Raw genomic sequence first — 23,889 nt, forward strand, 5'->3', positions numbered from 1 at the left:
TATGTACATAACACTATTTGTTTATCCATTCAGCTACTGATAGACATTTGGACTGTTTCCACCTTTTGACTATTGTGAATATTGCTACTGTGGGCATGCATGTACACATACTTGTTTCAACACCCGTGTTCTGTTCTTTTGGGTATACCAAGGAATAGAATTGTGGGGCCATATGGTTATTTTATAACTCTTTGAGGAGCTTCTACATTCTTTTGAAATTCTTCCTTAAGGTTATAATATTATAAATAATATTAGATATAAGAAATATTCTAAGTCACAGTGTCTCAACTTGAGCACTGTTGACATTTGGGGCCAGAGAATTCTTTGTGGTGGAGGCTGACCGTGCACACTAGAATGTTTAGCAGCGTTTCTGGCCTCTACTCAATAGAAGACATCAGTAGCATCCCCCAAGTTGTGACAGTTAATTATACCTCAAGACATTGACAAATGTCCTCTGGGAGGAAAAAGTGTCATCTCCCCCAAAAACCATCATTTCAGAAGAGTCAGTAAACTTGAAGCAAAATGGCACTAAAGCAGAATACTAAAATAAAACAAGGGCCTCTAAGAAACAGACATTCCTTATAAGTCTGCATACAGGAAATATTAGTATGTAATGATTTTAAGGAGTTTTCAGGTTTACAAATGTGTGACAACCAGAAAAATCTTATCATTCAATACTCATATAATTTTCATGTATACCTTTAGTATCATAAACCCAGCTCATCCATAGAATTTCAAGAAATACAGCTTTTTTACCTTAGTACACATTACATACCAAATCACATTTATAGCATACTACATCATATAATTCTTAAGATGGCAACTAGAAGCAAGGTTTGTAAGATATTTTTTGATGTGGTAATATTTATTATTTTGACTCTAAGCTCAAACAGAGCCCATAAGAAATTTCTTATTTGGTTCAGCCAAATAATGGAAAAATGAGTGCTAGTTTTCATTACTGACATATAGTGAACCAAAATGAAAATTTTATGTTTACTGTTAAAGATCAAAGTGCATTAGTTATAGGATGAGAACTCTGAGTACATAAATACCTTTGCCATCAAAAAGCCATCCAGATTAGGACTTTTATGGAAATGAACCAGCTTTAGACACAGACAGCACTGGTGTAGAGATCACAGCAGTTATCAAGTGCGATAGGACTGAATTCTTTATCTTCCCAGGGACCAGAAAAAGAAGGAGGGTTGTAGGTCCCATTCAGAGAAGTACTGAAATGAAAAACCAGAGAGACACACAGTGGGTCAGATAAAAACAATGCAACAAGATGTATCAGTAAGTTCTACCAAGCAGGTGAAAACAAAAACAGAAACCTATTAATAAATCCAATCACAATGACCAATAAAGTAGGACAGAATTAAGTGTATTTTTTCATTCATGCCCAAGATAGTACTAGCAAGAAACCCTATACAATGTGTCTGCTTCTGTGCCAAATTCCAATTCCAATTCTTAACCATAGTCCTTTGCAAACATCACTGAAGCAAAATTTATGCTTTGTAATGTGATTTAGAATTGAATGTATTCAAAAAAGTGAGATGATATTCCAAAGCCACTTCCCTCTTAAGAAAGGAAAACACTGGGAAGGTCATGTATACACTGCTATATTTAAAATGCATAGCCAACAAAGACCTATTGTACAGCACATGGAACTCTGCTCAAAATTATGTACCAGTCTGGATGGGAGGAGGGTTTGGGAGAGAATGGATACATGTACATGTATGGCTGAGTCCTTTCTCTGTTCACCTGAAACTACCGCAACATTGTTAATAGGCTATACTCCAATACAAAATAAAAAGTTTAAAGTTTGGAAAAAGAGAAAACAGCTCAGGCTTAGTTGTATACGTATGTGTGTTTCAGCTTTACTGAGGTATAATTAACAAATAAAGTTGTAATAGATAGAAAGTGTACAGTGTGATGAGTTGACATTTGCATATATTGTGAAAGGATTCCCAACATTGAGTTAATTAACACATCCATCACCTCACATATTTACTTTTGTGTGTGTATGATGAGAACACAAGTTCTACTCTCTTAGCAAATTTCAATTATATGATACAGTATTATTAACTATAGTCACCATGAGACACATTAAATTCTCAGATCTATTATCTTATATCTGAAAGTTTGTACTATTATACCAGCTTCTCCCTATCCCCCCAGCCGCTAGGCACAGGCAACCACCATTCTGTACATCCAATTTTTATTTTTTTTTTATATTTCACATATAAGTGAGACCATGCAGTATTTGCCTTTTTCTGGCTTATTTTGCTAAGTGTAATTATTCATCCACATTGTTGCAAATACCAGGATTTCTTTCTTTTTTTAAGGATGAATAACATTGCACTGTATACTTCTACAACATTTTATTTATCCATCCATCTGTTAGTGGACACATAGGTTGTTTCCATACCACGGCTATAACAGTAGCCATAATAATGCTGCAATGAACATGGGATTACAGATAATGACTTTGTTTCCTTTGGATATATATCCAGAAAGGAGATTTCTGGATAATATGGTAGTTCTATTTTTAGTTTCCTCAGGAACCTCCAAGTGACTGTACCATTTTACATTTCCACACACTGTGTAAAAGGGTTTCCTTTTCTCCACATCCTTGCCAGCATTTGTTGTCACTTGTCTTCTTTATGACAGCCACCCTAACAGGTGTAAGGTGATACTTCATTTTGGTTTTTATTTGCATTTCCTTGCTAGTTGGTGATATCAAGCACCTTTTCATGTACCTGCTGGCCATCGACCATTTGGGTGACTTCTTTAGAAAAATGTCTGTTCAATTCCTCTGCTCATTTTTAAATTGGACTATTTGGGGGTGGTTGCTATTGATCTATATAAGTTCCTTGTATATTTTGTATATTAATTCCTTACTGGATATGTATTTTGCAAACATTTTCTCCCATTTCATTAGTTGACTGTTCATCTTTTTTTTTTTTGCTGTGCAGAGGCTTTTTAGTTTGATGAAGTCCCAGTTGGCTCTTTTTTATTTTTGTTGCTTTTGCTTTGAGTTTCAAATCCAAAAAAATAAAAAATCATTATTAACAAAAACAGAAGTACAGATCAATGGAACAGGATAGAAAGCTCCAGAGATAAATCCACACACCTATGGTCACCTTATCTTTGACAAATGAGGCAAGAAAATACAATGGAGAAAAGACAACCTCTTCAGTAAATGGTGCTGGCAAAACTGGACAGCTACAAATAAAACAATGAAATTATAACACTTCCTAATGCCATTCTCAAAAATAAACTCAAAATGGATTAAAGACCTAAATGTAAGGCCAGATACTATAAAACTCTTACAGAAAACATAGGTAGAACACTCTTTGACATAAATCACTGCAAGATACTTTTTGACCCACCTCCTAGAATAATGAAAATAAAAACAGAAATAAATGGGAAATACTTAAACTGTTTATAAAAGCTTTGCACAGCAAAGGAAAACTATAAACAAGATGAAAAGACAACCCTCAGAATGGGAGAAAATATTTGCAAAAGAAACAACTGACAAAGGATTAATTTCCAAAATATACACACAGCTCATACAACTCAATATCAAAATAACGAACAACCCAATCAAAAAATGGATGAAAGATCTAAAGAGACATTTCTCCAAAGAAGATATACAAATGGCCAACAAACACATGAAGAGATGCTCAACATCACTAATTATTAGAGAAATACAAATCAAAACCACAGCGAGTTAACACCTCAAACTAGTCAGAATGGCCATCATCAAAAAATCTACAAACAATAAATGCTGAAGAGTGTGTGGAGAAAAGGGAACCCTCATGCACTGTTGGTGGGAACATAAATTGATATGGCCACTAAGCAGAACATGCATCCTGAAAAAAATTAAAAATAGAATAACCATATGACCCAACAATCCCACTACTAGGCATATACCCTGAGAAAACCATTAATTCAAAAAGATACATGTACCCCACTGCTCACTGAAGCACTGTTTACAAAAGCCAGGGCATGGAAGCAACCTAGACGTCCATCGACAGAAGATGGGACACATATACACAACGGAATACTGCTGCTGTTGTTTTGGTCGCGAAGTCATGTCTGACTCTTTTGTGAGCCCGTGGACAGATTGAACCAGCGTCGCCTGTGGCTCCTGCATTGGCAGGCAGATTCTTTACCACACAGAGCCACCAAGGAAGCTCCCAGTGGAATATTACTCAGGCATAAAAAGGAACAAAGTTGGGTCATTTGTAGTTACATGGATGAACCTAGAGTCTGTTATACTGAGTGAAATCAGTCAGGAAAACAAATATCGTATATTAATCTAGAAAATGATACTGATGAACATATCTGCAGGGCAGGAATAGAGACAGAGACATAGAGAACAGACTTGTGGACACAGCAGGGAAAGGGGAGGGTGGGACTAATCGAGAGACATATATATGCTACATACACACATGTGTGAAATAGCTAGTGGGAAGCTGCTGTATAGCACAGGGAACTCAGATCAGTGCTCTGCAATGACCTAGAGGAGTGGGATTGGGGGTGGGGTGGGAGGGAGGTTTAAGATGGAGGAAATATATGTATGCATATAGCTGATTCACTTTGCTGTACAGCAGAAACTAACACAACATTGTAAAGCAAGTATATACTACAATTTAAGACTTTTATTTAAAAAAAAATCATTAGTAAGACCAATGTCTAGGGCTGTCTATGTTTTCTGCAAAGATTTTCAACGTTTCAGGGCTTATGTTCAAGTCTTTAATCAATTTTGAGTTGACTTTTGTGTATGGTATAAGACAGGAGTTCAGTTTCATTCTCCTACATGGGTAAACATGAAGGGGTAGGGAGGTAGGCAGAGTGGAGCTTTAAACATTGGGGCCATAGATGTGTAGTGTAAACCCTTCACTGCTTAGGGGGAAGCTTAGAGTTGGGAGTTCCTTTCCATTACATGGTGCTCTGCCAGGGGTGGGGTTTATATTGAGAGTATGTCTTGGCCTTTCCTACCCAGTTCAGTGTAGGTATTTTCTCAGTCATAGGAGTTATTCAGCTAGTTTCTTGATTTTTCTTAGAGGAAATTATTCCACATGTAGCTGTACACTTGGTGCATACATAGGAAAAGGGAAATTCAAGCCTCCTTTGTTGCCATCTTGGTCTGGAGTCACTCCAAAGATTTACTATGAATGAACTGGACGAAAACATTCTCTTTCAGATTCTAGATACTAATGATGGTCAGTAAGTGACTTTAGGCAAAAAGTCAGTTGCATTTCTGAGGGCAGAAATGAGCAGGAAAGAGTATTCTATTAATTCTTTAGTGAGGTTCAGTGATGTACTCATCATTAAACAAAAATTAGCAATTTTCACCTTATTCATTTACTTTAGATTATTCCTACAATGACATCTACTGAACTGCCACAAGAACAGAGGAATCATAACTATGCCAGAGCAATGGTCTATCTAGATTATGATTCATCTTTATCAGTGCAGCAAAAAGATTATTTTTCAGAAGATATTGGTTGCCTTCTCTGGTGAAGGCAAACCCTCCAAACCCAGGAGGGTAATATCTGTTCGCATGGCATAGTTACCTGTTAAGGAGCTAGTACCCAAGCCTCTACTTGTATAGTGGACATATGTAAGATCACATACTTAATGACAACTTCCAAATCTATCTCCAGCTCTTATTTCTCTCCTGAACTCCAGGCCTAAGTCACTTCACAGGATGTTTCCACAGGTACTTCTAAGTCAACATATTTACCTGAATTAAGCCATAATCTCTCCCCTTTACTCCCATTCCCAGAATCAATCCCCTTCTTGTCAGTTAATATATGGCAGCCCTTAGATCTACTTGCCCGAGCCAGAAAGGGTACAGACACTTAAGAGTCCTTTCTCTTCCTTACCCTTTTCTTTCCTTCAATAAACAAACCTACTGATTCTCCTTGGTCTAATGCATCTTCATCCTCACAACTACTTAGTATCAGCTCTCATCATCTCCTACTTGAGAGTATTATAGCAATGTGTTTATTGGTCTCCTCGACCTCCAATTGGCTACCCAACATGATCTTTTGAAAAAACATCTCAGCATGTGTTCAGAATTCTGTAAGCCCAAATCTAAATTCCTTAGCACTTCATAGAAGGCCTTATAAGATCTTTTAGCCTCATCTTCCAGAACTCTCTTTATTCACCCATGTATCAGTACAGGTACACACACCTTTTGCTTTTGCAGAACCAAACATTCTAGTTCCTCAAATCTTTCCTTTCTGGGTCCTGTAACTGTTCTTTTAGGTTATGATATACTCCCCTTAGTTTTCAACTGACTTCTTTTGGTATTTTTTCTTTGTCTTTGATTTTCTATCGTTTGAAGATGATATGTTTAAGTATAGTTCTCTTGGCATTTATCCTGCTTGATGGTCTCTGAGCTTCCCAGATCTGTGATTTGGTGCCTGACATTAATTTGGGGAAAATTTCGGTCATAATTGTTTCAAATAGTTCTTCTTCTCCTTTTGGTATTCATAATACCTGTATGTTACACCTTTTGAAGTTGTCCCATAATCCTCGAATGTTTTATTTTAGTTTTTTTCCGGTCTTTGCTCTCTTTGCTTTTCAGTTTTGATGATTTCTGCTGATATATCTTCAAGCTGGAAGTGCTTTTCTCAGACGTGCTTAGTCTACCAATAAGCTATTCAAAGGCATCCTTCACTTACGTTACAGTGTTTTTGATCTGCAGCATTTCCTTTTGGTTCTTTCGTAGGATTCCTGTATCTGTACTTCCATTGCTCATCTGTTCTTGCACGCAGCCTACTTTACCCATGAGAGCCCTTAGGGTAGTAATCATTGTTGTTTAGTCTCTAAGTCATGTCCAACTCGTCTGTGACCCCCTGGACTGTGGCGCTCCAGGCTCCTCTCTCCATGGAATTTCCCAGGCAAGAATACTAGAGTAGGTTGGCATTTCCTTCTCCAGGGATCTTCCCAGTCCAGGGTTGGAACCCATGTCTCCTACATTGGCAGGTGGATTCTTTACCACTGAGCTACTAGGGAAGGTCCATATTAATCATAGCTGTTTAAAATTCCCACTCTGATAATCTGAAAATCTCTGCCATGTCTGGTTTTGATGCTTGCTCTGTCTCCTCAAATTGTGTTTTTTCCTTTTAGTGTGTTTTGTAATTTCTTCTTGATAACTAGACATGACATACTCATAAAAGGAACAGCTGTATATAGACTTTAGGAATGTAGTGGTGAGATGTTGGGGAGGGAAGGCATTCTATTGTCCTGGGGTTAGGTCTCAGCCTTTTAGTTAGCCTGTGCCTCTGGACTCTGAACTTCACAAGTGTTTCTCAGTCTTTCCTCCTTCCTTGAATGGGACAGGATGGCTAGAGTGGGCTGAAGTTGGGTATTTCTCTTTTTCTAGGTCAGGTGGATTCTGATAATACCCCAGGTGGTTAGGCTTTGGTTAATTAGTTCTTCCTAAAGGCAGGTCTTGTTTAAAAGAACAGAGTGCTTTGGTGTATTTCAAAATAGTTCCTTTTCCCCTCCACCTGCCAGAAGCATGAGGGGGGTTTTGTCTGATATTTACTATGAGAACCTAGTCTAGTTCCAAGAGGTAAAACTTCCAAAAGTGTGGGGTTTCCCCTGAGAAGTGGGTCCCCTCAGAGTTTTGAACACTCAGCCTTGTCCTCCCCGAGGCTTCAGAAACTGCAGTTTCAGGTTTTCCTGCCCCTGCACAGGTTTCTGTGGCTCCAGTAAACCATGACTCCCTGTGTTTGCCTGTCGCTCCAATCTTGGGGTCAGCGGTTTGCCTTGTGTTTCTTACAGATTCAAGAAGAGTTATTGATTTTTCAGACTGTTCAGCTTTTTTTCACTTTCATCTTAAGATGAAGTGGTGACCTCTGAGTTCCTTACACACAGAACCGGAAAACTATTCCAATAATTTCCCATGAATTGGTAAACAAGTTCATTTTTACACTACCTGAATGCATCATGATTTTGTCAATTTCAACTTTATTTCTCTCAGTCTTCATTTCTGTCTGAAAAAGCTCTTAAGTTTTGGGCCACTCAGGACCATTGTCAACCTTCACCTACAACCTATCTATATTCAAATCACAATAAATACTTCACTTCTGATCAGGGAAACCACCCTCCCTTACTTCTTCTGCTACCCCTCCACTTCTCCGTACCCCATCAATACAGGGTATTGTCATTTGTAAAACTGATGATTTGTCCATGCTAGAGCTAACAGCGAATATGCATCTAATAATAGAAAAGAAGAGAGCTCTAGACCACCACAAATACCTATCCCCCTTCTTATATGCTCTCTTCAGTATCTATGTGATTACCCTCAAGACCTTACTTTTCCCCAATCCTAGAAATTCCTGAGTGAAAGAGCGCATAAAAGAGGAGACTCGAGCAGGGGTCCAGTGCTCACTCACCTCTGAAAGAGCTCTCTGCAGCACACATAGGTCTCATAGGTTCGGTTGGTGAAACTCGTGTTTAGGAAGGAGACACAGTCAGTTTCTGCTCCCCTGGGGACATAGAGGATTCCTGGATAAAGGAGACAGAGATGCTAAGGGGAAGGTTTTACACATGTTCCTGAAGGCTCTTTATTCTCTGGGTATAAATTGAAAACACTGTACATTTGGAGCCTTTTCCATGCATATGTGAGACAGATGGTTAAATCAGGTATTCTGAGACTAAGCTGGGACACTTACCTGCCACACAGGCACTGATAAGGGATACACAGGCCCCTGTGAAGAGGGCACTGACCACAACCTTGGACAAGTCACTCTTCCGGTGGGGTACCATTGATGCTGCAGATAACAAGACAAAACAATTCAGTCTCTTCCCTACCAGGCAACTGGGTATACCCATGAGTCCTGATTAGAAGAATGCTGAGCATCAAAACAGCAGATGAATCGCATTCTTACTGCCAGCCACCAGATGCTTGCCAATGGGGTGCTTAGAAGTATATGTATTCCTAGGTCACTAACTTAGACACTCCCCAGGTCAAGGATGGTGTGTCTGACTCTAACTTCGGTGGTTCTGTGAACATTCCTAAGATGTATCTGAACCAAGAAAAGCTCTGCATTGCTCCAGACAGTGCAAATGCCTTGGGTGTTCACTAGAAATTGGCATGCTTAGGGTGGACAGAATTAGACAATTTTGAGCCAGAGAGATGAGACCGGCAACATTCATCTAAGCTTTAGTCATGTGATGCGTATTCTACCACTAGATGGCAATCTCACAATCAGGTGGTAATCGGGCATCAGAATTAGAAGACAGACAACTGGGTGACACAAGGGAAAAAGAAACTGAAAGGAAACTGTTTCACCTTTAAATTGTTTGATCAGACACCAAGTACATCAACTTCATGATTCTAGCCCAGAACATGAGTGCAATAAAAAATACTAAGCTGTATTTTTCTTATTTGTTGTTCTTTAGTTGCTCAGTTGTGTCCGACTTTTTGCAACTCCATGGACTGCAGCACGCCAGGCTTCCCTGTTCTTCACCAACTCCCAGAGCTTGCTCATACTGAGTCGGTGATACCATCCAACCATCCTGTCCTCTGTCATCCCCTTCTCCTCCTGCCCTCAATCTTTCCTAGCATCAGGGTCTTTTTCAATGAGTCGGCTCCTCACATCAGGTAGCCAAAGTATTGGCGCTTCAGCTTCAACATCAGTCCTTTCAAATGAATGTTCAGGACTGATTTCCTTTAGGATTGACTGGTTGGATCTCCTTGCAGTCCAAGGGACTCTCAAGAGTCTTCTCCAGCACCACAGTTCAAAAGCATCAATTCTTTGGCACTCAGCTTTCTTTATAGTCCAACTCTCACATCCATACTTGACTACTGGAAAAACCATAGATTTGACTAGACGAACCTTTGTCGGCAAAGCAAGGTCTCTGCTTTTTAATACACTGTCTAGGTCTGTCATAGCTTTTCTTCCAAGGGACAAGTATCTTTTAATCTCATGGCTTCAGTCACCATCTGTAGTGATTTTGGAACCCAAGGATCTTCCAAACTCTTGGAATCCACCAGTTCTCTTTGCCCCACCTTCAAGGACAGATCCACTTTCTTCATATTATTTCCTCCAACCATCGCCAGTTAGCAATATTCTTAGCAATCTAAATGTAATCTGTGTATGCTTAAAATACTCATTCCTCCTACACCTGGTGACTTGTAGCTTAAATTCCAACACTTCACAGCACTTGCTCTATCTACCTTATATGTCTCTGTTTTTATTTGTTCTATGATTCCTTGCACAAGGCCTATTTCTATGAAGTCAACTGGTGAGCAGCATAATTTCAGAAAGTACCTTCACTACTGAACAAAAAAATAAAGTACTTTTAATTATTTATGTACTATGTCCATTTAATGGCAAAATAAAAATAATACCATTATAGTGTTCCTCATAGGAAAAAGAAAAATAAAATTGGTTTCTTGGGCCTCCAACAGGGAGGAAAAAAGATAACAGAAGTTGAGATTCTAAACCCAGCCTTGGCTCCACACATAGCCAGGTAGCATGATTACCTGAACTCCAAATTAACTGCCAATGGAGAGGACCATTTCACATCAGCTTCTCTATCTGGGCTCAACTTGTACTGAAGCACCAGGGCTGCCTACTATAGATGCTGGGACCTGGCCGGCATATTGGGTAGGTGGGAAAAAGAATTAACTTACTCAAGCCTCCCAGTGTGATTCCTATGGAACTAAGATTGGCAAATCCACAGAGTGAAAACGTTGTAATGATTTCAGCTCTCACCTAGGGAAAACAAAAATAAATAAACTCAGTCCCATGTGTGCAGTTGTATAATCATGATAGAAGTTCCAGAGTACTTAGAACCCCCAATCTTGTCCATACCACTCTAAGGAATGTGGAAAGAATGCTCAGAAAATAACCACTCCCTGAGTTATTACAAGGATAATGACATAAAAACCACCCTGGTTTCTTGCCCAGTGTTCTCGTCAAAGTCTTCAGAGCCTATGAAATCTATGAGAGAAACTGGGTCAGTGTGGAGCGGGGTGGGGGAGGAGGGGAAATGACCTCAGGGCAGCTCAGGCACAGAAGCTAAGCACACTGTTACTCTCTTGCTTTGGGTCAGACTCTGCTTTGACTCTGTCTCTTCCTAGGGTCAGGCCTGGGACCCTGGAGAGGGATCTGTGTGTGTGAGACAAACTTTCGTGTAATACTTTGTATCTGTCCACAGACTGTTTATGCTTTTCCAGACTGGCACTTACAGAAATCCACTGCTTCTTGCCTTCGATCCACTCCTCCACTCCAGAGAGACGCTTGTTTTTGTACTGAGACAGTTGCTGATAGGCCACAAACTCGTTCGTGAAGAATTTTATCCCCACCATCTCAGCCACCATTGGACAGTCTGGCCACTCGACACCCATCATGAAAACCATGGGCCTTAAGACATACGAGCAGATGACCTGGATGAGAGAAAGAGATATCTCACATCAGGAGCCCAGGACTTCTCTGGAACCTTGACTCAATCCCCTAACCCCTTCTCCCCGCCATGCTCCCTTAGCTCACTATGGGTCAGAAGACATGTGCAATTCAAGGACTTCTTAAATACACCCTAGAAGAACTGCCCAGGTAAATGGAATCCATTACCTGAAAAGTGAGTCCCTGTATGTCTACCATTTCCCCTAGCCAGGAGAGGGCAGCATTGATGAAGGCCAGCACGGCCAAAAAGGCAATCAGGTTGGCTGCTACGTTAGTAGCAAGGCCTACGGCATCTGTGGCTCCATTGCTGGCAGCTTCCAGGACATTCTTCTCCTTCCTGTGGTTATTGGGCATAAGGGAAGAACACGGTGTCTAGAGTAATCTCAGCCCCTCAGAAAAGAGATGTCCCAGTGCCCCAGGAGTGAAGGAGTGCACAGGAGAGTGCAAGAACAGTTTAAGAGGTGATGGGGGTTCCTAGTGACCCTTTCTGTGGAAATTACTAATTTTCACAGTATCAAATTCAATCACCATGAAAATGTACTAACACAAAGAACAGAGGATAATGGCATGCAGAAGGCAGAGGAAATGGCAGGGTTAAACAAAAGAAACAAACCAACATGATTAGCTAGAGGCAAAGGTAGACACAAGGAGATATGGAATCATATTATTCCCTCTCCGGGAGACTTGGAGCCTGAACCACAGCACCACTCTTGATTCTGCATGTGACTTCACCATCTCCCAAATTATATGCTTCATTGGACTCACCCAGGGGGCAATTTTACCCCCTCCTTATTCTTGAACTTGGACTCTTCCACTTCCGGATATACCAGCTTTGACAAAGCAAGAGCAGAAGGGGCAGCCATCACAGAGGCAGAAATCAAGGATGATGCATCAATCTGTAAGGCCAGACTTAGTCAGCATCTACAGAACCCAGACTTGGGCTCACCCAGGAGTGATCAAACAGACTACGCTTACCCCAAAGGATATGAAGGCTCCCAACACAGTGCCTGAAATGGTGGCAAACCCTCCAGTCATCACTGCATGGATTTCAGACAGTGTCATGTCTGCAAGGTATGGACGGATGAGAAGAGGTGCCTCCGTCTAAAAACAAGATGGAGAGAGTCATATTCAAGAGGGGTGCAGTTTCCCACCCCAGAGTGCCCATCCTAGCCCTGGGCGCATATCCCTCCAGTGTGGGTGCCCTTCAAACTCTGAGCTCTGCTTTTAGGCTCTCCTAATGTCTAGCTCATTCCCTGTAGCACCTAATTATATCCTGGCTGGCATTGTTCTATGTGTTTTCATATGTATTTGTCTCATCTACTTAAAAATTAGAATTCTATAGATGAGAAATGGTATATTTCTTCTGTAGGTTCTCAGTCTAAAACTGTATACTTAATGGATGACTTTATGGAGTACAGTGTACTTACTAATAACTATTAACTGCTTAAAAATTATTCATTAAATGAACTGCTACATGAATGAAGCCCAACGTTGATGAAACAATCAAAAGAAATAACATTTGTGAAAACAATATGAAATTATGAAGGCCCAACGATGCAAACTATATCTAGTATTGTAAAATAGGTAATATTTACTATTTAAAGAATGACAACCATGTGCCTAGTGTTATAAGAGATGACAGGGACATATTATAAACAAGGCAAAGTTCCTACTCTTAGGCCTTCATAGTCTAGCAGAGGAAATCAAATTGATTATGGAGAATTTCAGCAAAATGTTGCATGCTATGCTAGAAATATATGGAAGTACTCTGAGACCATTTCAAATACAGGTAATCAGCCTAGGACCTTAGGAGAGAAAAACTTCAATACTAATTTCTTGTCAGTTTGACAGGCCATTGTCCCTAGTGTTAAGTTGATCAGTCAGTAGCAAATACTGAGCACCTACTCCATAGAGACAAATGTATCAAAAAAGTATTACGGGGAAGAGCTTTGGTGTTGGCCCTGAGCAAGGCTCCTTAGAGACCCTGGAAAACAAAGGTCACTGGAAGAAACCAGAATATGGAGGAGACACCTTTCATAGTCCCTGAAGGGGGATGATTTAGACCAGGACATTTCCCTAAATCCCTGTGTAAGAAGTTAGATCTGTGGTTAAGTATGTCCCCATTACACGCATCACATAAATATTATTAGAGATGAAGGGTGAAAGCAATGAGTTGCATTTCCTTTGAGGTTCTTAATTTTGTTTCATCAGAATGAGTGGCTCCCCAGTCTTCATTTATCTGACTTTTCAAAAGGAAAGCATACATTTCTCAGCCCATTGTCTGCCATAATTTCTATTCCCCGGAGAAAAAATCAAAAGTCCTCAGGATGCTTACCATACCCACAAAGATGTTTCCTGCCACAGCCAGGGTCTCTGTGGCAGTGGTGCCCATGGTGATTTGCAAAAACCAAGCAATCTAAAGGGATGCAAACACCCAAAACATCAACATTAGCAGAAATCTCAGAGTGTATCCAGCAAAACCCCTCCTCCATTAACACTGGTAATGAAATTAAGGCCTAGAGAAGAAGAGTGACAAGGCCGAGACCACAAAGCAAGTTACAAACAGATTCTGGACCAGAACTCAGGGCTCTTTGCTTCCAGAAAAAATAAATTAAACTCAGTATGAAATGGTAGCTCAGCCCATTTTTTCTCCCTGCTGTGCCCCTCACCCTGCCCAGGACCTGGTCCTGATCATCTGATATCAGGCACGCTTGAAAGAGTGTAATTTTCACATTGGTTCTAATGCTCAAGATATGAAATGCTGCTGCTGCTACTGCTGCTAAGTCGCTTCAGTCGTGTCCGACTCTGTGCGACCCCATAGACGGCAGTCCACCAGGCTCCGCCGTCCCTGGGATTCTCCAGGCAAGAACACTGGAGTGGGTAAGTATCATCTTCATGCCTCTTGACAGATCACACGATAAAAGCCCACCTCCTGGCTGCACAGCAGAATGACTCACCTTCTGAACAACCCACTGCACAAGGCCCAGGTAGTAAAGGATGGACATCACACATCCAAAGAAAAGGATGATTGGTAAGGCCTGTAATGAGAATGATGGGGCAGGCAGTGAGATCCTACAGTGAACATGCCATAAGCAAACTGTGTTTCAGGCATGTACACAGGGATGATAACTTCCATTCATCCCAAGTGCAGCTGATACAGTATAGATACTCAGTGGATATTTAAACACAAGCTAGTTTAGGAATAAATTTTAAGTGTATTGGAAATCTATTATGCCATCAATACTAAGCCACAAGAAGATGTTTTCTGAACCTTCCTCTCCCACCCCTATTTTATTCCAATTTCAGTAAGGCACTGAAAGAGATTGTCGCTGCTTCCTATATGGATGGGATCAAATCCTCTTCTTAGGGTCATTGGTATACAGACTGTCTGATTTCTTGGAGATACGTCTTCATCATCTGTTTTATCCCTCTTCCCACCCCCCACCCACCACCAGTGACCCTCTTTCTTGCTGATGAAACAGACATGACCTGAAAGGCGAAGACATCTTTGACCAGAACATCCCCAAAAACAAAACTGGAGCCAGCCACTGTATAGCTGAGGAAAATCTGAAAGAAAAAGGAGAGAGAGAGAATGAGAGTGAAGTCACGAAAGACACAAGGAAGATAAGATCAGCCTCATGTATGACTAGAACCTACTGCTGCTACTGAAGTTGGCCTCCCTTTAGCAGCATGGGAACCAGGCTATGTCCCTGTGAGTTACTCAGTTAAGGACAGAGGACTCAGCAGTTCAGTTCTCTTCATTCCCATGCCTAGCTGTACCCCCGTGTACTCTCTCCTTTCCTACCAGATCTCATTAACAAGACACAGTGTGATCTCATGTTTTCCCCCAATCTTCTTTCTCTAGAGTTTGCAAAGAGCAGTGCCCTCACATTCGATTTCTCATACCTGAACCTGTTCTCCCAGCCACTGAAATGCATTAAATCCAGGATCAGTTCTGATGACCAAGATCCCAAAGACGAACTGAAGACCTAGGCCCCAAAGCACTGCCCTCCAGGACACCTGGGACCAAAAAGAACAGTATTCCAATGTGAGGTCTAAATCAGACTTGTTAATTACCTGGCTGGTGTTTTAAACATGGGTATATGTACTCTGGAACCAATCTAGGATGTTAACAGTAAATCTGGGGTAAGATGGGAGAAGAGAGAATGTGGTACAGGGCAGTGATATACAAAGAGCCACATACATATATATGTTTTTTAAACTTACACCTACAGGTTAGACCTCACACAGTCAGACACACACACATATACATATAAAAGTATCATAAACCAATACTTTAATATTACTATGTGCAGTACTAGTTGATTCTCTACTGTATTCTTTTTTCTTTCTTTCCTTCTTTATTTTTTGTTTTGTTTTGTCTCTAACACCGGCCTGCATCCACAAAATTGATATCAAGACTCAGTTTGAAAATAAGTGGTCCAGGGCCTCTTAGAACCTTAACCTTAACTTAAGAGCAAAATTATCAAAGGAGAAAATTCCAGAGATTGTTAAGAACTTAGTTCTGTGCCTTTGTAATCAATACTTGGCACATGCGCTTTGTAATTAATAACACATGGTCCTTGGCTAGGTATTACTATGCCCACCCCTGCATAACCCAAACTCACTGCACTATGGTGTTTGGAGCAGGCAAAGAGGATGATGATGAACATGCAGATTCCCGCAAAGGAGATCAGCTGCTCTGGCCTTTGGGCTGTGTCCAGAGCCAGCCACAGGATAAGGCCAATCAAGGAGACTCCTGCCAACACCCTGGAGAGGGAATTTCAGGATAATGCCATCAACTCAGTGAATGAATAAGAAAAAATCAACTTAACCTCTAAAAAACAGAAATTCATCAAACGGATAAATTCATCAAAAGGATAAACACAATAGGTTAGACACAGAGACATGTCTTATGATCATTCATCTGGTGGTTTCCCAGTTACCACCTCTCCCCTCCCCTCAACTCTTTTACTCACAGATGGAAGGTCAAAGAGTCCAATCTGAGGACGCAAATCTCATGACTTCCTCAATCTGTCATATCAGTAACAAAAAGACTTATTCTTCAAGATTGCTCTAATGCAAAACCAAAATATTTTCAAAAGAAGAAGGAAAAGTCTCCTATGGATCTCCACCCAGTTTCCAACCACTTGAAGGGGCAGAATAAAGGCTAAGGCTAAGCCACAAATCAACGACTTATGGCCTTATGGTCCCTTGATGTACCAAACATGCACAGTCAGTACACAAACTAGTCTCCTCAGGTCTGAGTGTTGGAGTCATTTCAGTTCAAGGAGTAAAAATTAGAGGGCAAATCACATGTGAAAAGAAAAGAAAACCAAAACACACACACACTGTCCATTGAGATGCTGCGGGAACAGCAATGACAACAGGATAGAGGACAGGGTTGAATACTGGGGCTGTTCTCTCTGTGAACTCAAAGTGAGTTAAATCTGGCTTCCAGAATCCATCCTGCTAATGAAGAAAGTACTTCAGCTCTATCTCTTAAGTGTCAAATAAATGCATGATCCAAAATTTAGGCTGTAGTCTGCGGTGTTTCTCCAAATGAACACTGTTGCAAACATTCTGAACAGCTATTTTCTGTGCATCCATTGGACAAAAGGCAGAAAAAAGGAAGATACAGGGAGTCTGAAAGTCATTCTCTCACCCCAGGTCTGTGATCAAAGGACACGTGCATGCCATAGTTAGTTAGATGAGCTGTGGCTGCTGTAGCATTTGGTTCAGTATACACTAAACAGTGCTAAACTCTAGGGAATTATAAGACACCTGTGGGTGCAGGAAGTCTGGAGGACTAGAGGGGGAAAAGAGCATAAAAAGTATCCAGAAATTAAAGGAGAAACACATGAGCACCAAATCAATTTGACAGTTTAATGCAGCTTTGCCTTGATTACTTCTGTGAAGAGGAATAAGGTTTTTCTCATTTCCAACACCAGCCCTGACAATAAACAGACTAAAACCCTTCCCTGAAATGTAACCCCTCCTGACCTGCAAGCAATATTAAGATAGGAGATTTTAAGAAACTGGGCTAAGTTCAGTGCTCAGAGGCCCACTGCTATTTGCTTTCTGAGCCTTGGTTTTGTAAAGTATAGGAGAACTTTTCTCAGACAGCTCAGAAACCAGGAAAGAAGGAAAAGGGTAATGGATTGGGGTTTAAAGGGGTAAAAGGGTAATGGATTGTGGGATCTGGGTCCCACAAGTTGTGGGACCAGAGATATTGAGATTATCTTACCATTTCATCCAAAACTTCAGGCGGGAGTTTTTAAGGGGCTTGAGACATCTCGTCAATTTTTCACCAAAGAGCCTTTTCAGAAAGCGGTGAACCAGGACCAAAAGCACCAAACAGGTGAGGACGAACAAGGCCAGTGCTCTATGGAAATCCAAGATGCAAGCTGCCAGGAAGTAGGCAGTGTAAGCTAAAAAGAGAAAGTACAAAGTAAGGATCAGCAAGGCAGAGACCCTAGGAACCAATGAAGACTGAGTCATGAATGTCTGGGTGAGGCACGAAAAGCCCTCCAGCAACCTCACCACCAGCCCTGTCAGACTGAGCTGCACTTCCCAATGCCAGGGTAGATGGCTAGCTGTTTTCTTGGGGGATTTGGAGTAACCAACTTAGTTTGAATGCTGCATATTTTAATTTGTCCCTGATGAAATCTCATTCCTATTTTATCTGGTATCCTCTTTCTATTCCTTGGTATGGGCTTCGTCAGCACCTACTTTTATACACTTAAAAAAATCATCTTTTCTCAAAACTTTATAACCCCAGTCATTTTAACCTTTGCTCTTGAGCAGAGGCATGGAAGCAGGCTACTGCTAGGAAGTACAGCCATAAAAGTCCTCATTTTATGGCTCCCTGACTCACCCCAAAATATAATTTTTATTTTCACCATCCCAGCTGCCTCTAATATTGACGTCAAAGCCCCATACATCATTGACAGCATATTTTAAACAGAGGTTTCCTATGTGTTTTGTTTGTTTATTTGGTTGGCAGGGTTTTTTCGCTGTGTCTCATGGCTTGCAGGATCTTAGTTCCCACACCAGAGATCAAACCTGGGGCCCCAACAGTAAAAGTGCTGGGTCCTAACCACTGGACTGCCAGTGAATTCCCAAAAGGTTTGCTATGCTTTAGAAACATTTTATATCATTGGTCTTATTGGCAAACCAGCAAATAAGTAACATATACTACAGGCTTTTTTCATAGACTACAAGAACCACACCCTTCATCTACTCAAGACACTGCAATAGAGACAAGCCTAGATTCTTAGAAATATTTAAGTCTATTGAATAGTACAGTTTGAAAAATAGCTTATTCTCAGATTTTACTTATTCCTAGAAGTACAACTCTATACATTACAATTCACTACAAGTAGTTAAGAGCTATACATCGTACAGCCTTTTAGATCAACTTATGAATAAATAGCTTCTTTCCATCTAGGAGTAGTCTTGACAGAAGGTCATATTTCTGAAATGACTGTGTCTCTCACTTCCACGGGTTCTCAATACCTTACCCAAACACAGCAGGCTCAGCAGGATCTTCTTGAACAAGCCAGCATGTGTTTTACAGAAACTTCTTGCCCTGGTGAAAGGCTGTAGGGTCCTCCTGATGAGAAACCAAAAGTTAAGATAACAAAATTTACTACATCCTGTTTGCATCAATTCCCAGAACTTAGATGGTTCAGCCTGAGGAAGAATTTTCTCTTAAGAAATTCATCCAGGGGAAGTTAGGCAGTGTCCCAGCAATGCCAAAAAGGCTGGGTCAACCTTGCCAATGGGCAGCAGCTCAGGACATTCCTACCCAGCCTGGACTAACAATATCCCTGATATCGTTAGTCGAGGGGGAGGAACAGGAAGACACTCTTGGACCTTTCTGTTCTCTGGAGACAAGGGACTGCTCAGCTTCCAGATTCAGAAATGGGCCCATCATTCTGAGAGAATATAAAAACCACACAAATCCATAGCCCTAAATAGTCAATCAGACATGAACTGACGGACCAGAAGGAAAACACTACCATCCCCAAGAATCCCACCCCCAAGAATCCCTGGCTGAGAGGACCTGAGAGGGGACATCTGGCAAGTAGGTCTTCTCAAGTTTAATTTAACAAACCTTTATATAGTGTTTTCTATATGCTGGACTCTTTCTAGGAAGTTTAAAAGTAGTAACTCATTGACTCCTAATAAGAACTCTTGAAGTGGTTACTATTATCATTCCCATTTTACAGATGTGGAAACTGGAAAGCAGAGAAGTACCTTTCCCAAGGTTGTGGAGGTTGTAAGGAGCATAGACAGAACATAAACTCAGGCAATGCGGCTTCAGAATCTGAGCTCTTAACCTAAGCCTCAGGCTCACCTGTCTCTGCCATTCCTAAATGTCCTCAGCACACTGGAATCATATGAGCATAAAGCGCTAATTTCCAAATTCTCAGAAGATCCAATGAAGATGAGTCCAGCAAGAAGGTCTCAACTGGCCATCATGCTGAGACAGAACAGCTTAGCCAGGGCTGGGACCAACCACTAACTCCAAATGCCTTGAGGACTTGGCTCACGAACTTCTATGTGCTATGGCTGCCTCTCCTATCTAACACACTCCTCTCTCTTTCTTCTTTTTTCTTCTTTCGTCAAGGAGTCCAACACTATGTTAGTTGAGTAGAGTGAATATTATCAGATATAGGTAAAGGAGAAAATATTCCTTATCACCTCCTGACTTAATCAGTCCAAGAGGATACCTTGCCATCACCTTATGACCACATTCAATCATTTCCTAAGAACTACCAGAAATCAGTGAACAATACTCATTTCTGCAAAACCCATGAAGAATCTAATTCGAGAACATCAATTTAGAGCTGAACTTCTGTTTTTAAAAATAAGGGTTGAAAAAAAATCATAAGGGACATTTCAAAGAAAAAGAGAAAATAAGATCTCAGTCTTTTTTAAACCAACTGAGAAGCAGTGGATAGAAGTATGTGCACAGGTATTCATGGTTCTGGCATCTTGCTTGGCCCACGATCTTACTAACATGGCCAAGCTCTTTATATAATGGTTCAGTTTGAGAGTTAGTAACTGTGTTATATCCAGAAGCTGAATTCAGAAAAATAATCTGTCTGATAGATGGTGACACTTGATACTTTGTCCATAACTTGCTGTGATGTCGGTACCCAATGATAAATTCTTCAGGTGTGTGTATGGAAGGCTTTCCTGACATGGACTAATAATAACCTTCTCATTCACGTGCTTACTGCCTGCAGCCTCAGGTGACAGCGTGAGAAAAAGTAGGGTAAGGATGTTAGGTAGTGCTAGCTCAACACTGCATTAGTGGGCACCATAGGTCAGGGCTAGCAGCAAAAGTGTTCATGCATTTTTCTCAGTGACCCTTTCTACAAGATGTGGAAACTCCCCTTCAAAAAATTCATCTGACTGTTGACAGAGAAGCTCTGGGCATATCCTTGCTTGCTCGAGCTTGAAGTAAGAACCAGAAGGAAGGAAATGAGTCACTCAATATGAAATGATGGTCTGAGTAAAGGGCAAGGGTTCAGGTAGAAGTGACCAGAATCTCTTCAAGGAGGCCAAAGATTCGATTTGATAATAGCAAAAAAAAAAAAGAGTTCAAGAAGGCAGAGTAGAAGGATATGCACTCATCTTCTTTGAGAACACCAAAATTGTGTTGAACAACCACTGACAGGAGAACACTGGAACTCACCAAAAAAACAGATACCCCATTTGATGACAGCATAAAAAGAACTGTACTGGGTACCACTTTGCCAGATTCAAAGTTGTGCATACAACTGGTTTAAAATTGGATGTGCAAGACTGCTGGATAGTGTTGCAGAGTTCAAGAACAGTTACCAAAAGTGCCCAAGGGAGAATGGTGACTGAGAACAAAAAGGCTATTAACAAACAAAAGTGGAAAGCCAAATAGGAGTTGGAAAACCAGCAAAGGCAAGAGAAAGGTCTCTCCGATGGAGGTCAGCAAAGCTACAATGGAGGCAGAGACTCTGTGCGCCTGGGGATGACCAGTGCTGAGAACCATCAGCCTAGGTAGAGTGAGAAGGGAACTTAAATCAGAACACAGATGGGCTTAACTGCTCAATTGTGATGGACGTGTTGCCCTGGAAAAGAACTCTCTTTCCACACAGGACCCAAATCTTTACTTGACGCACAATAAAAAGTCAGATTTCTTCACACTAAGAATAGAAATTCAATGCCAACAGTCCAGAAAAACAAGAGGGACCTAGTTAGTGGCATTTTCAACCAGCTATTCTATCTAGCCTTAATTTCTTCCTTCCAGAGGTCTTATCCCTCCAATTTAGATATAGCAGGGGTTCTGAAAAGCAGGGAGTCTTCCCAGTAAGGCTCTCTCTCATTAGAGAGAGTCATGACTCTCTCCCCAGTGGCCTTTGTGGGCCAGCCCTTTAGTTCCATTGTTAGAAAAACTTTCTCCAGGTTTCTATCATACGATTAATGCCCATCATAGAGTCCCTATGCTATACAAGCTGTCCCTATTTACACCTTTTAATGCTTTCAGTAGGAATTTGAGGACAAAGGAGCTCTGGTTCATTCAGCAGTTGAATTCATGCTCAGGTTCTAATGAGAAAAACAAAAGAAAACTGGAGGGGTCGGGGGAGGAGTTCCCAGGAAGGACGGGCTGCCTGAAGTTCTTCACACAGGACTTACACTGACACGCAACTTAGTCCGCCCAAGATGTCCTTCCATACCTCCCTCCCAGTAACTTGTGCAGTTCACACCCACCCATTTATCTTGCCATTCCCACCCATCCCTGTCAGGCTTGCCACCATCCTCCCAGGAAGTCAGAACAGTCACTCTGATAGGGCAGCCAGAAGAAACAACAGACTTAGTAGGAGCAGTTGGGCAGCTAGGAAGAAAAGCGAAAAGGAGAAATGATCAAGGAGGAGGCAAGGTTGATGACATTCAGTGATGTGTAAAATGAGGTTGCATGGCAAATAAGATGGCAGTAAACAGATGACTGGTTCTGTTTGAAAAAGCCATTTACGGGAGAATGACTAGATGAAAACAGAATTGCAGGGGACTGAGTGAGTGTGAGCATATATGGACTACTTAAAAAATAATAATAATAACTGCCTCCGAAGGAAAGAAAAACCAGATACTATTTAGTAAGCCCTTTTTACCAGGTACTGCAAGAATCTGTCAATCACCCACCCCCCAAAACCACAAGGCTAATGTTATGCTCATAAGCGAGGAAACAGCCTGCTAGCAGAGTTAGAATTTAAAACCCACCTCTTTCCATTACCCCATGTGACTTCTAATTAGACACGTAAGACTGGAATACCAGAGGGAGGGACCATTCCAGAATTCCAAAGTTGTAATTGCTAGGAGAGTAGAGGAGAAGGAGCAGGCAACCATGCCAGTGAATGTCAAACAAGCTTTCACACGAAGAGGACAGATGAACTGATCCGAAGGTAAAAGGGAAGGGGCTTGCCAAGGGGAGATGTTGCAAGGAGTCAGAAGAAAAGGCTGGGGTACCTCAAGAGGAGGAAAAGTATCCTTGAGTGAGCCTAGCGTTTTGAAAGAACAGTATGATTTACTATTGCTGAGAAGCAGGGAGCATGTGGACGGATGGTGGGAAGAAAGCTTGTAAAGAAAACAGAAGCCAGGTCATTTAGATTTTGTCTTGTACAAAGGAGAGACCCACTGAAGAACTTAAGCAAGGTAATAACATAGACAGGCTTCCTCTTTGTCACAGTGGTAAAGAATCCACCTGGAATGCAGGAGAGGCAGGAGATGCAGGTTCGATCCTCTGGGTCGGGAAGATCCCCTGGAGTAGGAAATGGCAACCCACTTCAGTATTCTTGCCTGGGAAATCCCATGGACACAAGAGCCTGGCGGGTTCCAGTCCATGGGGTCGTAAAGTATCAGACACAACTGAGCATACACAGCAGAATAACAGCAGATATGCATTTTCTAAACCGAAGCAAAAAGGCAAATTAGTTGTCTGAGAAGGCCTTACAAATGGCTGAGAAAAGAAGAGAAGTTAAAGGCAAAGGGGAAAAAAGGAAAGACAAACCCATTTGAATGCAGAGTTCCAAAGAAGAACAAGGAGACATAAGAAAGCCTTCCTTACTGATCAATGCAAAGAAATAGAGGAAAACAATAGAATGGGAAAGACTAGTGATCTCTTCAAGAAAATTAAGAGATACCAAGGGATATTTTTCATGCAAAGATGGGCACAATAAAGGACAGAAATGGTATGGACCTAACAGAAGCAGAAGATATTAAGAAGAGGGCTCAAGAATACATAGAAGAACTATACAGAAAAGATCTTCATGACCCAGATAATCATGATGGTGTGATAATTCACCTAGAGCCAGACATCCTGGAATGCAAAGTCAAGTGGGCCTTAGGAAGCATCACTACCCAACAAAGCTTGTGGAGGTGATGGAATTCCAGCTGAGCTATTTCAAAT

The 23,889-nt window shown here is 41.2% G+C and overlaps 1 protein-coding gene across 1 annotated transcript in view; it reads right to left on the reverse strand.

Moving 5' to 3' along the window:
* Positions 1–1,105: 1,105 nt before the first annotated feature.
* The window catches only part of SLC28A2 (solute carrier family 28 member 2), a 29,665-nt gene continuing 6,881 nt past the window's right edge, over positions 1,106–23,889 (reverse strand). The window contains exons 4-18 of the mRNA XM_052646907.1: positions 18,962–19,053; positions 17,686–17,869; positions 16,067–16,208; positions 15,345–15,458; positions 14,928–15,005; positions 14,396–14,476; positions 13,774–13,854; positions 12,414–12,539; positions 12,204–12,334; positions 11,607–11,775; positions 11,225–11,422; positions 10,667–10,748; positions 8,700–8,798; positions 8,421–8,532; positions 1,106–1,226 (exon numbers count right to left, since the gene is read on the reverse strand). Of these exons, the coding sequence (XP_052502867.1) occupies positions 1,106–1,226; positions 8,421–8,532; positions 8,700–8,798; positions 10,667–10,748; positions 11,225–11,422; positions 11,607–11,775; positions 12,204–12,334; positions 12,414–12,539; positions 13,774–13,854; positions 14,396–14,476; positions 14,928–15,005; positions 15,345–15,458; positions 16,067–16,208; positions 17,686–17,869; positions 18,962–19,053 (1,810 nt within the window). The remainder of the gene's footprint in view (positions 1,227–8,420; positions 8,533–8,699; positions 8,799–10,666; positions 10,749–11,224; positions 11,423–11,606; positions 11,776–12,203; positions 12,335–12,413; positions 12,540–13,773; positions 13,855–14,395; positions 14,477–14,927; positions 15,006–15,344; positions 15,459–16,066; positions 16,209–17,685; positions 17,870–18,961; positions 19,054–23,889) is intronic.

Source organism: Budorcas taxicolor, chromosome 10 (genome assembly GCF_023091745.1).
Source record: "Budorcas taxicolor isolate Tak-1 chromosome 10, Takin1.1, whole genome shotgun sequence".
In the NCBI taxonomy this organism is placed as follows: domain Eukaryota; kingdom Metazoa; phylum Chordata; class Mammalia; order Artiodactyla; family Bovidae; genus Budorcas; species Budorcas taxicolor.